This window comes from Aspergillus niger (genome assembly GCF_000002855.4).
Source record: "Aspergillus niger supercontig An18".
In the NCBI taxonomy this organism is placed as follows: domain Eukaryota; kingdom Fungi; phylum Ascomycota; class Eurotiomycetes; order Eurotiales; family Aspergillaceae; genus Aspergillus; species Aspergillus niger.
Window position 1 is genome coordinate 104,356 of NT_166533.1, and position 16,064 is coordinate 120,419.

Below are 16,064 nucleotides of genomic sequence, written 5' to 3' on the forward strand. Positions count from 1 at the left end.
AGAAGAGTAACTGCAGAACCTCCTGAGACAGTCATGGATCGGCCGGCCAAGTTACTGAGGACGAAGCTCGCAGATTGCAGTGAACAGCAGAGATCACTCGGCGGTGGGAAAGGGGGAGGGGTGTGGGTGGGAGTAGGTGGGTAGGATGAGTAGCAGCAGCAGCAATATCTGAATATGGAATCTCAATCGCTTCCCTTATTCACCTCCATCTCCGTCGTTACTTTATAACTCTCTGTCTTTCCCGGTTCCGCTCACTTTTAAGACGTAGAATAGATTTTCATGCCTCTCGACTGGACCCTTCCCCCTTCCGCCTTTCCTGTTCTAATATTGATAATAAATTCTCTTTTCCTCCCTCACCACCCCTCCATCCGTGTCCCAAATAATCATGGCTGGAGACTTAAGGGGGCGTCGAACTTCTCAAGGGCCAGAGGTCTCCACGAAGGAGTCCTCGCCGGGCTTCTCACCTTTTGAGTCAGGGTCCTCAGTGACATCCATCGATGGTCCCAACCCGGCTGTCCTGGTAGGCTATGCCTGTCGTGTCGCAGGCGCAGATCGACCCAGCAAGCTCTGGGACAATCTCGTTCAGCAGAAGGATGTGCGATGCAAAATGCCGGCGAATCGGTTCAACGTCGACAACTTCTTTCATCCAGATGGCACTCACAAGGGCACGGTCAGTGAGAGTTTCCCAGCAATGCCCCTGTCCTTGTTTCTATCAGAGCATGTTACGCTGATGAATGCGCCAGACCAACGCAAAATATGGCTACTATCTCGATCAAGACCTGGGGCACTTTGATCGAAGCTTCTTCCACATCTCAGGCAAGGAGGCTGAAGCAATGGATCCCCAACAACGACTGATCCTGGAGGTGGTGTATGAGGCATTGGAAGATGCCGGAATCACCCTGGAAGAAATCAATGGCTCGCGTACTTCCGTCCTATGCGGATCATTCACCAATGATTATAATGCAATGCTCACCAAAGATCTCGAACACTATCCGAGCTACACCGTGACCGGCACCGGCAATGCCATCTTGTCGAATCGTGTCTCCTACGTCTTTAATCTACAAGGGATGAGTCTCACCATTGACACTGCCTGCTCCTCATCCCTGGTGGCGTTTCATCTGGGGGCACAGTCTGTCCAGAGTGGAGACTGTGATACGTCCATCATCGTGGGCTCTGCCCTCCATTTCGACCCAAACATCTTCATCACCATGACAGACTTGGGCATGCTCTCCGAGGAAGGCCGTAGCCGCGCCTTTGCCGCTGGTGTCAAGGGCTATGCGCGCGGTGACGGTGTCTGTGCTGTCATTCTACGAGGCCAACGGCAAGCGGAACTGCATGGCGATGATATTCGAGCGGTCGTTCGAGCGACCGGATCCAACCACGACGGCACAAAACAGGGCATCACTCTCCCGTCCGCCGCGGGACAGGAGGAGCTCATCTGGAAAACCTACCGGTCGGCAGGCTTAGACCCGGCTGACACCACCTACGTTGAAGCCCATGGAACGGGCACCGGACGCGGAGATCCCCTGGAGACGAAAGCCTTGGGAACTGTGTTTGGCTCCAAGCGACGCCAGCAGCCGCTGTATGTGGGCTCAATCAAGAGCAACATCGGCCATACCGAGGGGGCCTCTGGGCTGGCCGGCATTATCAAGGCCACCATGGCCCTAGAAAAGGGTCAGATTCCCCCAAACATGCATTTCAAGATCCCGAACCCCGACATCAAATTCGACGAATGGCAGATTGAGGTGCCCACCCAGCTGGTTGAGTTCCCCCTCAACGCGCACGGTCACCGGCGCGTCAGCATCAACTCTTTTGGCTATGGTGGTGCCAATGCACATGTCGTGCTAGAAGATTACCGCCCGCACACCATCCAAGAACGACCGCCTATAGCTATCCCGGCCGCCTTCAAGGCGGCGGCGCATGAGCGCCCGTTCCTTGTGCCTTTGACTTCTCATACGGACAAAGCCGGGGACCTCTGGACAAAGAAGCTCGTGGAATATCTGGACAAACACGAGGGCTGCCATGTAGCCGATCTAGCCCTCAGTCTGTCCACCTCCCGCTCGATGCACGCCCAGCGGTCCTATGCCATTGGAAAGAATGTCACCTCCATCAGAGATAGCTTGCGCAAGGTGCCGGCCTGGACCAAGGCCAGCAAGCAGTCCCCGCGGCTGGGGTTTGTTTTCACCGGTCAGGGTGCACAGTGGTACGCCATGGGTCGCCAGCTAATGCAGGAATCCCCTATCTTCCTCCAGACCCTACAACGAACGGACCAGGTGCTTAAAGCGCTCCCCGATGGCCCCAAATGGTCGGTTGTGGAGGAGCTCTCCCGTACCAAGGAGGACTCCCAGCTCAGTCAGACTCACCTGTCACAGCCCATCTGCACCGCCTTGCAACTGGCTATTCTCGAGCTTCTCAAGAGCTGGGGCGTCGAGCCCACGGCTGTTGTCGGACACTCATCCGGCGAGATGGGCGCCGCTTATGCAGCTGGCATTCTATCCTTCGAAAGCGCCATGTACGCCGCGTACTACCGGGGTCTCCACATGTCCAGTGGTGCAGCACAGGCTGGTCCGGATGCTGTTCCTGGAGCCATGATGGCCGTTGGGTTGGGTGAGACAGAGGCCCTGGCCGAGTTGGAGGCCTACAAGGGCCGAGCTGTCATTGCTGCTGTAAACAGCCCGTCCAGTGTTACCTTGTCCGGCGATGAGGATGCCATTATCGAAGTCCAGAAAAACTTGGAAGCTCGCAAGATCTTCGCCCGCCGCTTGCAGGTCGCACAAGCCTTCCATTCCCACCACATGTTTCCTCTGGCTCCAGCATATGCCAAGGCACTGAATGACTGCCCGGGCTTCTCGTCGCAGCCCTCCGATAAGGCCCGCATGTTCTCCAGCGTGACGGCGCGCGTGGCTGATGCCGATCAAATGGGAGCAGAGTACTGGACGGCCAACATGACGGGTACCGTGCGCTTTTCCGATGCCCTGGTAGGTATTTTGTTGGACGATTCGGAGAATCAGAACGTGGATGTGCTGGTGGAAATCGGACCCCATCCAGCCCTCAAGGGGCCAGCCCGCCAGGTGATGAAGAGTCTGAACATGGACCTGCCCTACTTTGCCTCCCTCACGCGTGGCACTCCTGACTACGATGGCATCCTCGGGCTCGCTGGACAGCTCTTCCAATTTGGCTATCCCGTGAATTTGCCGGCTGTTAACAGCGATGCCTATCTGTCCGAGTCGGGCCACATTGGCATCGCGCCTCGAGGCCGTCGCCTGAAGGACCTCCCCAGCTACGCCTGGGATCACTCCGAGCGCTATTGGGCGGAGACCCGGCTGATCCACAATCACCGACTGCGCACGCATCACCACAGCCTGTTGGGTCATCAGATGGCCGGCTCCATCGACAACCACGTGCGGTGGCGCAACTATCTGCGTCTGCGCGAGCTGCCCTGGCTGGCGGATCATGTCATCGACGGCAAGGTGCTCTTCCCAGCTGCTGGCTACATGAGTCTGGCTTTTGAGGCGGTGGCGCGCACCCGCGAAGGCATTCAGCCGACGCAAGGGTTTGCCTTGCGCAACGTGTCCATCAAGGCGGCGTTGGTGCTCGACGACTCGGACATGGGCACGGAACTGATCGTTGACCTGCACCCCCAGGTCACCTCCGCCGTGTCACGGTCTGATACCTGGTATGAGTTTAAGATCTTCTCCTACGACGGCCAGTACAACTGCACGGAGCATTGCTCGGGACTGGTGGCCATCGACCAACCGTCAACTACCCTCGCCGCGCCCGATCGCGACCACCGTCTGAAGAGCAGCACAGTCTCTGCTCCCGTCAGTCGCTATTATCGCCATCTCAGCGACATCGGCCTGCAGTATGGCGACGAATTCCGCTTGTTGACGGGCAGCATCGAATCCGGGCCCGGCTTTGCCTGCTCCAACCTCACTTTCAGTCCGGATCAATATGCGAAGCAACCGGCGGATGTGACCTTTGTGCATCCCACCATGCTGGACGCCACCTTCCACACCATCTTCCCGGCCTTAGAGCAGGTGCTGGGTCATGACCTGGATTCCGCCTTCATTCCAACCTTCGTGGAGAGCTGTCACATCTATCCGACCATGTTGACCCTCAAGGATGCTGCCGGGCCACAGGAGGTGTGGGTGGACACCGCAACGCAGCAGTCTGGCTTCCGCTCTGCCGTCAGCCAGCTGCACGTTGAGATGGCAGCCACTGGCCAGCCGCTCCTGGCCTTCTCAGGTCTGCGAGTGACCTCGCTCGGCAGTGGCACCGATGCCAATGACCGGTCGCTGTTCTTCCGCACGCGCTGGCAGGTGGCCTTTGATCAGCTCAGCGCTGATGCCCCCCGGCTGGCAAAGACCTCTCGGGCGGAGCTGGTCGACATGTTTGTTCACCAGCACCCCAACACCCAGATTCTCCATGTGACCGCTGGGGTGGAAGAGACGGAGCAGGTCCTGCAGGCCCTGAGTGGCCCCAGTCAAGAGCGACGCCGATTCAAGTCTCTCACCCCCATCACTGCAGGTGGTGGCTGTTCAGCAGGTGAAGCATGGGAGCAGCTCGCCGGCAGATGGCCAGGACTGGTTCTCCTGGAGGAGCCAACTGATCAGAGCTACGATCTCGCCATTGTTACGGCGCCCACGTCATGCAGCGTGGTGCCCTTCCTCAAACAGAACGGGCAGGTGATTGCGCCTTTAGGGTTTTCGGAGCCCCAGCTGGAGAAGCGTCTTCATACTGATCAGGCTTCGGTCTGGAAGACAGCTACAACCACCCCTGATGAATCCAGTTCCAGGCCGCTGGTGATTGTCCATGCGTCTCCTCCCTCCAGCCGGACTGTCGATCTCATCTCCCGCCTCGGGGCCAGCCTGAAGCATCGTCCGACCTCTTGCATAGGGTTCAAAGAGGTAGCCAAGATGCCACTCGTAGACGCCGATGTGGTTGTTTTGGCCAGCTTGGACAGCCCTCTGTTTATGGACAGGGACTCCACCAGTGAATCTGTGTTCGACGCAGCACGGGCCTTGCTGCTGCGGCCCCAGCTCAACCTTGTGTGGCTCCTTGAAGGCGCCACTGACCAAGTGCCTGAGAACCCGGTGAGCGCCATGATTATTGGCCTAATGCGTGTGGCTCGCATCGAGAATGAAGGGTCGCGCATTGTCACCTTGGATGTGCCGCTTGAATCTTCCCCCAAGTCTGTGGTTCCGTTCATTACACAACTGCTGAATCGCGACATTGTCGACGAGGAATGGTCCCTGCGCGACCAGACCCTGTTCATCCCACGCATCGAAGCTGATGATGCACTGAATGCCAAGGTCCGTGGCGGTGTCAGTTCAGGGCCCAAGCTGGAGTCATTCAGCAGACAGCGTCCGATCAAGCTGACCGTCGGCCAAGTCGGCCGGTTGGAGACTTTGGTCTGGGAAGATGACGAAGAGATGCTGCAAGATAACTTGGGGCCCGACGAACTCGAGATTGAGGTCCGGGCCTCCACGGTGTCAGCCCGTGACGTCGCGGCCGCCACGGGAACCATTGACGACTATCGCTTGGGCGATGAATGCGCCGGCCTAGTGCGACGCGTAGGTAGCCAAGTTGATCCGTCCAAGTTCCAGCCAGGTGACAAGGTGCTGGCTATTCGTCCGGGCCAAGGGGCGCATCGCTCGGTCGTCCGCAACCCAGCCTCGTGCTGCTTCCGGCTGGGACCCATGCCCTTCGAGGATGCAGCAGCTCTGCCCCAGATCCTGGTCACACCGTACTATGCGCTTGTAGAGATTGCCCGCCTCCAAGCCAAGGAAAGCGTGCTGATTCATGCCGCGGCCAGTGGAGTGGGCCAGATGGCCGTCCAGATTGCCCAGATGGTGGGCGCCAATGTCATCGCCACTGCTGGCTCGGAGGCCCAACGCGCCCTGTTGACCAAGCGGTACGGACTGCCAGCAGACCGGATTCTTTCGTCGCAGGACCTCAGCTTCGTGGATGGAGTGCAGCAGCTGACCAGTGGCCGCGGCGTAGACGTCGTCCTGAACAGTCTGACGGGCAACCTGCTGCATGGATCCTGGCGCTGTGTGGCCGCATTTGGCCGGTTCGTGGAGATCGGCACACAGGACATCCGGGAGAATGCCATGTTGGAGATGGCACCTTTCCAGCGCAATGTACTGTTTGCGGCCGTCGACTTAGTGACATTATATGCCACCGACCAGGCCCTGGGGGCCCGTCTCTTCCAAGAAGTCTGCGACTTGTGTCACGTCGGCAAGCTGGGACTCCCCGAAACTATCCGAGGCGTGTCCTATTCCGATGCTCCTCAAGCCTTCCGTCTGGTGCAAAGTGGAGAACACATTGGCCAGGTAGTGCTAGTCGCTCGCGAGGACACGCAGGTGCCCGTCCGGCCAGCCACCTGGAACCGGCGCGCCAACCAGTTTCACCCGGATAAGACCTACCTGCTGGCAGGAGGTCTGGGAGGGCTGGGCCGCACCTTGGCGGAGTGGATGCTGCAGCGCAATGCTAAGCATCTGGTCTTCCTGTCACGATCAGGTGAGACTCGCGCCGAGGCCAAGGCAACCGTCTCGTGGCTGCGGGCACATGGCATCGACGTGACCGTGTATAAGGGTGATGTGGCCAATCCGGCCGACGTGCAAGCCTGTGTGGGTGGAATTCGCAACCTGGGGGGTGTCTTCCATGCCGCCATGGTGCTGGCTGATGCCGCATTGGAGAACATGACTTATGCACAATGGCATCAGTGCGTGCAGCCGAAGGTGGTCGGCGCTTTTAACCTCCACCAAGCCACCAAGAGCCTGCCCCTGGACTTCTTCGTGACCTTCTCCTCGGTCTCGGCCTGCTTTGGCACGCGATCTCAGGGCAACTATGCCGCCGCCAACACCTATCTCGATGCTCTGATGCGGTATCGACGCCAGATCGGGCTGCCTGCTGCCACGATGAACTGCGGTCGCATCACTGGAATGGGTGTCGCCGCCGAGGCAGCGGCCTTGGAGCGCTTCATGGAACAGGAAGGATTTGACGGAGTGAATGGTCAGGAGCTGATGCAGCAAGTCGAAGAGGCCGTCTTCGGGGATGACCAGTCTAAGGTGGTGTCGGATCGCGGAGTCGACCTCTATCAGACGGTGACTGGTGTCATTCTCACGCGTGACGACGTGTACTGGGCCGCCCATTCCCTGTTCAAAAACCTCTATCAGAACCATGACTTTGATCGGCATTCGGGCCAGAAGCCTGGCGAAGTCAGCTTGCCGGTTCTCTTCTCACAGACAACAGACCCGGAACAGCGGGCTGGTTTGTTGCTGGAGCGCTTTGTCGACAAGTTGGCCGTTTCCCTAGGCGCCAGCAAGGAGTCGCTGAAACCGGCGGATCCCATCTACGGACTGGACTCGTTACTGGCAGTCGATCTGCGCAATTGGTTCACAAAGTCCCTGGGTGTCGATATTGCTTTGTTCGATGTGATGGGGGCTCCGTCCATTCGCGTTTTGGTTGAGAAGGCTGTGCGCCTATACGGTGAGCAGGAGAAGAAGAGTGGCCAGTCCGCGCCCAAGAAGGCCGACAACGCTGCTGCCCCTGCATCCTCGAGCTCATCGCCAGAGAGCAGCAGTAACATCACTACCATCGGCATTCCTACGGCAGATTTGTCGCGTCCTTTGCCCTTGTCCACCTTCCAGCACCGTCTCTGGTTCGCCCACAGCTTCGCCGAAGACAAGTCCTTCCTGAATATCCCGGTAACCATGCACATGCGCGGGACCCCGGATCTCTCTCTCGTGCGTCAGACGCTGTTCGAACTGCAGACAAGAAACCCTATCCTCCGCACGGCGTACCAGGAGGGCGAAGAGTATGCAGAGCAGACGGTCCTCCCTCCCTCCCCGTTGACGGTCAAGTTCCGCGATGTGTCTGCCGCAGAAAACCCTGCAGAAGCCCTGCAAGACCTGGTCTCCACCCTGAAGCGCACGCAGCTGGACATTGAAATCGGCCAGCTGATCGACGCCACCCTTGTCAAGGTGACACCAGGAAACTATGCCCTGGTGCTCATCATGCACCACATCTGCACTGACCGCGCCAATACCGATCCCCTGCTCACGCAGATCTCGACCTTGTATGATGCCCTGCGCAGTGGCCGGAGCCTTGCTTCCCTGCCTGCTCCGAAGATCAACTATGCCGACTTCACCCTGTGGCATAATCAGCTGCTCGAGTCCGACTCGATGGCATCCCACATCGACTACTGGCGGCACACACTGGCCGGCATTCCTGTCGCCAGTCCCCTGCTCCCCTTCGCCCTGACCGAGCGCCCCGCACTCGACGATTACTCGCGCGAAACGCTCGCTGCCCAGATCGATGCGGCTCAGCTCAAGCGGATTAAGCGGATCTGTACTCAGGCCCAGAGCAGTCCTTTCCAGTTCATCTTCAGCGCCTTCCGGGCCTTCCTCTACCGTTTCACCGAAGATCCGGACCTGACCATGCTGATGGTGGATGGTAACCGGCCACACGCCGAGTTCAGCGACCTGCTGGGCTTCTTCGTCAACATGACTCCGATCCGATGCCAGGATGCCTGCGCCGGCACCTTTGAGCAGCTCCTCCGCACCATGAGCGGGCGCATCCGTGAGGCCATGTCCCACAGCATGGTTCCCTTCGACGTGATTGTCAGCGAGACCAAGGTCCCTCGGAGCCCAGGACATTCTCCGTTGGGGCAGGTGATGGTCAACTACCAGCAGCCCGAGGGCCAGGCCGTATATCAAGCCGGCGATTTTGTCCTGCACAAGCTGGAAGCTCAAAACATGCCTTCGGCCTGTGAGCTGAGCCTGGAGGCACGGGAAGACGCAGAGCACACGCTGCAGCTGCAGCTGGAATACTCGACCACCTTGTACGGAGCGGAGGACATGCAGCGCTTCCTTGAGAACTTCCACACATTCTTGTGCTCCCTCATTCAGGACCACCGCCAGCCGATCCCGAGTGTTCCCCTTGCCGGTGCAACTGAGATCAAGCGGCTGAGCGACCGATTTTGGAATCATCCGCTACAGCCCCATAGCTGGCAGGACACTACGATCATAGAAAAAGTGCTCGGCTTTGCCGACACCCAACCAACGGCTGTGGCGGTGAGCACATCCGAGGACGAGAGCATCAGCTATCGGGACCTCGTGTTTGCTGCCCGGCGCCTGGCTTTCTCGCTGCAAGATGCAGGTATTCGTCCAGGACAGCATGTGGCCATCCTGGCGGAACCCGGCATCCCCTTCGTGGTCTCCATGCTCGGTATACTGTTCAACCGCTGCGGGTACCTGCCTATGGACTCGACCATGGCGGTAGGTCGTCTGGCATTCATCGCGGATGACTCCCAGATGGGACTGCTGCTCTTTGATGAGGCCTGTCGCGGACTGGCATCCCAGGTCCGGGCCCAAAGTCAGGGATCTTATGCCCTGCTGAGTATCCGTGAGGCCACAGCCACCTGCGTGCTGTCTAATGTGCATCCCTCCCTTCCCAGCGACCCGTGCTACATGTTGTACACTTCGGTAAGTCGATATCGGTTGTTACATTCAAGTTATGGCTCATGAAGGCTAACCCGCGGGTCCGTCAATTTCTCCCCACAAATTTAGGGTAGCACTGGAACTCCCAAAGGCGTTCGCTTGTCCCAGACCAACGTCCACGAAATGCTGGCTGCTATGCAGCAGCGCTTTGATTTCAGCCAGAGAGACCGGTTCCTACACCAGATCTCTCCCTCATTCGATCTATCTGTAGGAGAGCTGTGGTGCGCCTTGACAGCGGGGGCCCAGCTCTGCATTGCCACCAAGGCTACACGCCGCAACCCCGTACAGCTGGGTGACTACATCCGCGAGGCCGCCGTGACTTTCACCTACTTCACCCCGACCCAGATGGCCCTCGTTCTCGAGCATAATGGCGCCGCCCTAGCCGCGAATCCGAACTACCGTATCTCTCTGCTCTGTGGCGAGCGGTTGCCCGCGCGCCTGGCCGACGCCTTCCACAGACTAGGCACCTCGGCCACGCTGTACAACTGCTGGGGTCCCACCGAAGCGGTGGTCCAGACAACCATCCATCGCTGCGACGGACCGGTGGCAGAGCAGCTCAATATTCCCATAGGCTACGCCCTCGGTAACTGCCGTCATTACATCGTCGACGCCGCCATGAACCCGTTGCCGCCGGGATTCGTGGGCGAGATCTGCATCGGCGGCCCGCAGGTGGCCCAGGGCTATTGGAATCGCCCCGATGTTAACCGCAAGCAGTTTGTGCGCAATCCCTTTTGCAGCCTCGACGATGAAGAGCGTGGCTGGACCATGCTCTTCCGTACGGGGGATCGTGGACGGTTTTTGCCCGACGGCCAGCTGGAATTCCTGGGCCGCATCTCTGGTGATAAGCAGGTCAAGCTGCGCGGGCTGCGCATCGATCTCGGGGAGATCGAACATGTTCTGCATCGCGAATCTTTTACCTCTGAGGGCCAGGGCATCGTTGATCTGGCTGTTGTGGCCCGGAAGGAAGACGAGGACCCAGCTTCCCTGACGGATGATCGACAGCTTGTCGCTTTCGTCGTGCCCAAGAAATCTCTGCAGACCAACCGCGACAAGGCCGCATATGCTGTACTCCTGCAGGCGCGGGCCAAAGGCTCCTTGAATGACTACATGCTGCCCGGTGCTTACCAGTTCCTCGATGCTCTTCCAACCACCACCAGTGGTAAAACCGACCGGCGTAGCCTACTCACATGCCCGGTCGAGTTGACCCGTCCCATTCTGGAAGCAGCGGACAGTTCAGTCTCCTCTTCCGCCATCCCGACAGCCTCTGGTCAGACTCAGCAAACGGCGCCGCAGAAGGCTAAGCCATCCACTCTCGAAGCGGTTTGCCGTGCGTGGCAGGCCATATTGAAGCTAGACGTGCCGCCCGAGCCGACCAGCCACTTCTTCCAGATGGGAGGCCAGAGTCTCCTCTTCCTACGTCTACAGGGCAGGCTGAGGAGGGAATATCAAGTGACACTGAGCCTGCAGGACATGATTCAAGAACCAACGCCCCAGCGCATCGCCGATTTAATCGACCGACAGCTCGGAGGAACAGAAGCCCCTAGTCAAGAAGAGACGAAGAGCGACGGCAACAAGACCGAGCCAAAGAAGGCCGTCCGCAGCCACGGCGCTGAAGCTATTGACTGGACTGCAGAGACGACCCTCCCTATGGATGATCGCTTTCATCCCTCCGAATCACATCCTCCTGCAGTCGTGACCAACATCCTACTGACCGGTGCCGACAGCTTCTCGGGTGTCCATCTACTAGCCCATCTCCTCGCCCAGCGGCCTGGTGTCACTGTCTATGTGTTGGGCAGCTACGCTCCGCTCGATCACGGACAAATCTTCCAGAAGCTCATGGAGTACAAGCTGCTGAATGGGGCCCTCACTCCCGAGCGCATTCTGACAGGCATCCAAGTCGTTCCTGGCTTCCTGGCCCATGAGTCCCACTTTGGCCTCGCTACCGCCGACTTCCAACGACTGGCCATCTCCGTTCATGCGATTTACCATCTGGCCTCGGAGGTGTCCCTGCTCAAGACGTACCATGATCTCAAGCATCTCAACACGACGTCAGCACTCACCCTGATTGAGCTTGCCAATCTGGGGCGCCGGGGCAGCCGCATTCACTACCTGTCCACCTGGAGTGTCCCCCATCTGCAATCTTGGGAGCAGTCGCAGCGCAATTTCTCTAGCATCCAAGTCGACGAGATTAGTCCCATCCACTTCGCTCCACCAGCGACCGTTGACAATGGCTACTTCAAGACCCGCTGGGCCACGGAGATGCTCCTCACGCGGGCCGCCGCACGTGGGTTTTCCGTCACCATCTACCGTTCGTCCGCCATCTCAGGCAACACCGTGACCGGTGTCGCTTCCTCCGACCAGGACATCGTGCGTGGTATGGTCATGGACATGGTGCGCCATGGGGTTGTCCCTCAGGCTGGTACATCCGATGCTCCTTTCGTGGTCGACTTCATCCCCGTCAATTATCTCGCGGACGCCTTGGGCCATCTAACTGCAGTGCACGACACTACTCAACCCGCTGGGCTGGAGGTCCTCCATATCACCAACCCCAAGCCGCTCTCGCTCGACCAGTTACCTCGTCTGACAGCTGCAATCCGAGGCGACGGTCACAATGCTCGGTCCGTGAGCGTAGAAGGCTGGCTCGAGGCGCTGGAGCAGGCAGTCGGCGAAGACGAGCAGCTGCGTCTTGAGACGTTGCGGGACTATTTCCTCAATGGACACAACATGTTTGCTTTGAGTTGCCGCAAGGCAAACGCCTTGCTGGCAGAGAAGAAGGATTTGATGGCCTGCCCTCCTGTGGATGAAAACTATCTGAGAGCGTTGTGGAAGGGAACTGCATAGAAGCTGGTATACTGGATTTTGGGCTGGGATATCTAATTAGTTGTATTTCGATAGGTCCCCCATGGATTAGGCCTGCTCTTCTTGGAAGGCGTGTTTCTGTTGATGCAGATAGTGAAGTAGTATGACCTAATCTGAATGACAAGAATAGTCGTGATGAAATCCTGTGGAGTGTCAATAAAAGTTTTGGGTCAAGCACGTAGCTCATCATGTCAGTGGCTCTTCTGATCTGATACCTCTAGGCTCTTGACGTCTTCCATTTGAACCTGCATGTTGGTATGAGCCTTGTTGTCGTCCACAACGCTGCCCGGTTCAGGCCACGCTCTCGAAAGTTTAGTGCGTTCAGGTTGCATACCGCCGATGTTCCATTCCCTCCAAGGATTTGGAGACTACACCAATCTAGACCCTACTTCCTTAAATTGAAGTCTTTGTGAGTGGATGTATCCGCGGATGAATCGACCTGACAAGGGACGACTGACCTCTCCATTTCCTCCCATGTAACCCTGATCCACCTCGTTTTTTCCGCGGACGAAAGCAATGGAGATCCGCTGGCACAACCCCCTACACGTCCCTGACGCCATGACTTCTCGACAAGGCCATGGGTAAGCCCCAATCCAGAAGTCGAACGACTTGACTACTAATCTCGAACAAGGTCTGCTTCTCCACAACGTCCCGCCCCGCCACTGGCGCGCCAATCGGGGAGTTACATTTGCATCTCTGTGATCGATAATCTATGGCTTCTTCTAGCCATCTTGGGAGACAAGACAACGACCGTTATGCCCTCCAGATCAGATGACAGTCTTGACTTACCAAAGTTTGACCAGAACTTCCGCTCCCTTCCAGCTTGGTGACTCCCCATCGCAAGTAGCATGTCAATCCGGTTCAGATGGAGTCTTGACGTGATACTCGGCTGGCTGTGTTGCCGTCATTGAGTCCATTTGCTCCGGTCGCTTGTCATCGTAGCCAATACCATAGAACTCATCCGTTAGATAGTAGGTATATAGAGGCCCCTGGGAGAGGCATTGTCCGATCAGTCAATCAGCCAATCCAGACAATATCAAATCTCACCCCTAAAGCAAGATGCGGTCTCATCTGCAGTCTGCCGTCATCTTCTCACTCTGTCTTGGTCCGGCGGTGGCCACCCCGTATATCTATCATCGCCGGCCGGTATTGCAGGAGTACCTGGGCCCGGAGGCGGATCAAAACCCGCCTCAGCCAACGGAGCCATATGACTATGTAGTTGTTGGCGGAGGAGTAACTGGCCTAATCGCAGCCGGGCGGCTGGCTGAACATTACAATGTGGCTGTTGTGGAACGTGGCGGCTACTATGAGGAGATGACAGGCAATCTGAGTCAAGTTCCGGGATACACCGAACTCTTCGACAACAGCAACACTCCTCCCCGCGACGATGTGGAGCATTGGTGGGAGATTCCTGGGACGCCGGTACGAGAGTTGGCCCGCCAACTTCACTCCATATCCAGTCTTTTCTTTCCATAATACAGCAAAGCATTGACTCCTCGTTGCATAGGAAACCAACGGCCGCCCCTTGAACTTCACTGGTGGGAAGATGGTCAGTAAAATCCCCCCAGCCCCATCGGCGCTGACATTACTCCTGTGAACTCGTACAATATTTAACTGACACTTGATATAGATCGGTGGCAGTCATGCCTTCTCCTATTTTGGTTACCTGCGTCCAACCTACGGTGCCATGCAGAAATGGGCCGATGAGGTTGGGGATCAGTCTTGGACCTACCCCAACACGGAGGTATATTTCGACAAGTCCATCAAGTTCACTCCTCCTAATTCCACCACACGCTTGGCCAATGCTACACCCGAGTATGATCCCAGTCTCGAAGGCACTGGGCCTCTGGAGATCACCTACCCGCGCTGGGTGCACCCCTTCAGCACATGGTTGGCCAAGGCCTTCGATGCTCTAGGGGTCAAGCATACTCTGAGTTATGCCAACGGCGAGCTTCTTGGCTCCAGCTGGATCCTAGACACCACCAACAGTACCGATGGCACGCGGAGCACCTCCTGGACAGCCTACGTCAAGAATGCGCCGCCGCCGAAGAAGAAGCTCGATATCTTCACCTTCACCCTCGCCGAGAAGATCCAGTTCGATGGGACCAAGGCCACCGGAGTGGCCGTCACCCGCGACATTCCCAGCAAGTCCGGCCGTCCCCGGTCTATCGAGCAATTCACCATCGAGACGAAGAACGAATTGGTTCTGGCTGGCGGTGGTATTCTCTCTCCGCAACTCCTCATGGTCTCAGGTGTTGGACCAACCAAACAATTGCAAGAGTTGAATATTACTCCAGTCCTGGAAAAGGACGCAGTAGGACAGAACATGCATGATCATATTGTCTTCGGAGTGTCTTATCGGGTGAAGACGCCAACTAGCTCCATCCTGCTGGATGATGAAAAACGCTGGCATGAAGAAGATCTGTTTAAGGAGAATGTTACTGGCATGATGACCAATCCTGGTCCCGACTTTGGAGGTATTGTGGATATTCCCAGCGATCTTCGAAACTTCTCTCTGTCGACCAAAGCAGGTACGTGCTAGATACTTTTCTCTTTGTCGTACGTGATATGGGCTAACTGACGCGACTTTCAAAGACCTGGGTTCCTTGCCCAAAGACTGGCCCGAACTTATTGTCGTATCCTTCCCGCTTGGCCATGATTTCCCAGATGATGGTTACAACTATGCCACTCTGATGGGCGTCCCGATGACATCGATGTCAGTGGGCAATATCACTCTCAAATCCACCAAGATGAGCGACAAGCCCGATGTGCACCCGCACTGGCTCACCAGCACGACCGACTTGGAAGTGTCGATCGCATCGCTCAAATACATGCGTCGGCTCTTTGAAAACCCTGCCATGGAGCCCATCATCATCGGCGATGAGTATTCTCCGGGCCCTCAAGCCTCCACCTGGGCTGAAGTTGAGTATGCCCTGAAGCAGAGCTTCCGCTCGATGCATCATCCGGCGGCCACCCTGCGCATGGGGCGCGCGGACGACGAGAATGCCGTCGTGGATTCTCGGGGTTCAATCATGGGATTAGACAACGGTGAGTCACTGTCTTCTTCTCTTCCTTCGCAATAATCAAATTAGAAATCATTGGCTAACCTCTCTACTTCTCTTCAGTCCGTGTCGTCGATCCTTCGGCATTCCCATTCCTGCCCCCCGGTCTGCCTCTTGCCCCTGCCTGTAGGTCTTCCCTTCTGCATCCCCACCAACGAAACTTAAGATACTAATGTATTGCAGTCATGTTCGCCGAAAAGATTACCGATAACATCATCAAAGACCAGAAGATCGGAAAGAAGAAGGGCCACGATGAGCTCCGGACGGACTTGTAGATGATTAGCCCTTCGATATAGTCAGTATGGACGGAATTGGAGATCTACCCGCTACAGGTGCCACTAACAGACAACAATGTGTGCTTGTCACCGGGAACATTCGCTCACTTCCCTTGATGTAGGATAAGGCTTTGCCTTGATAATAACATGTCCTCTCTTTGGCCCATTTTCTCCACATGATTCCATGCTATATAGGAGCACAAATGATTTCAAAGACCGCGCAAAGGGATACTTTGGCAAATTTTCCCAAGGGGAGGAGACTGTAAGATTCAAATCAGAAGTCCTGGACACAGCACAATCGTAGGGCCTAAGCTTACCAAACGTGCTAAACACCTTGCAAGCACTTACAGAGACAGAACAAA

At 57.1% G+C, this 16,064-nt stretch overlaps 2 protein-coding genes across 2 annotated transcripts; both read left to right on the forward strand.

Annotated features, from left to right (window-relative positions):
- Positions 1-607: 607 nt before the first annotated feature.
- Positions 608-12,347, forward strand: An18g00520 (uncharacterized protein; the record flags this gene model as incomplete). Its single annotated transcript, XM_059745554.1, has 3 exons — positions 608-670; positions 744-9,491; positions 9,576-12,347. The coding sequence occupies 3 exons, from the start codon at positions 608-610 to the stop codon at positions 12,345-12,347; spliced, it is 11,583 nt and encodes a 3,860-aa protein (XP_059602872.1).
- A 1,077-nt stretch (positions 12,348-13,424) lies between these two features.
- An18g00530 (uncharacterized protein) lies at positions 13,425-15,702 on the forward strand (the record flags this gene model as incomplete). The annotated part of the gene is made up of 6 exons (XM_001398485.1): positions 13,425-13,787; positions 13,873-13,914; positions 13,996-14,896; positions 14,961-15,413; positions 15,491-15,553; positions 15,611-15,702. 6 exons carry the CDS (start codon positions 13,425-13,427, stop codon positions 15,700-15,702), a joined length of 1,914 nt encoding a protein of 637 aa, XP_001398522.1.
- Positions 15,703-16,064: the final 362 nt, after the last annotated feature.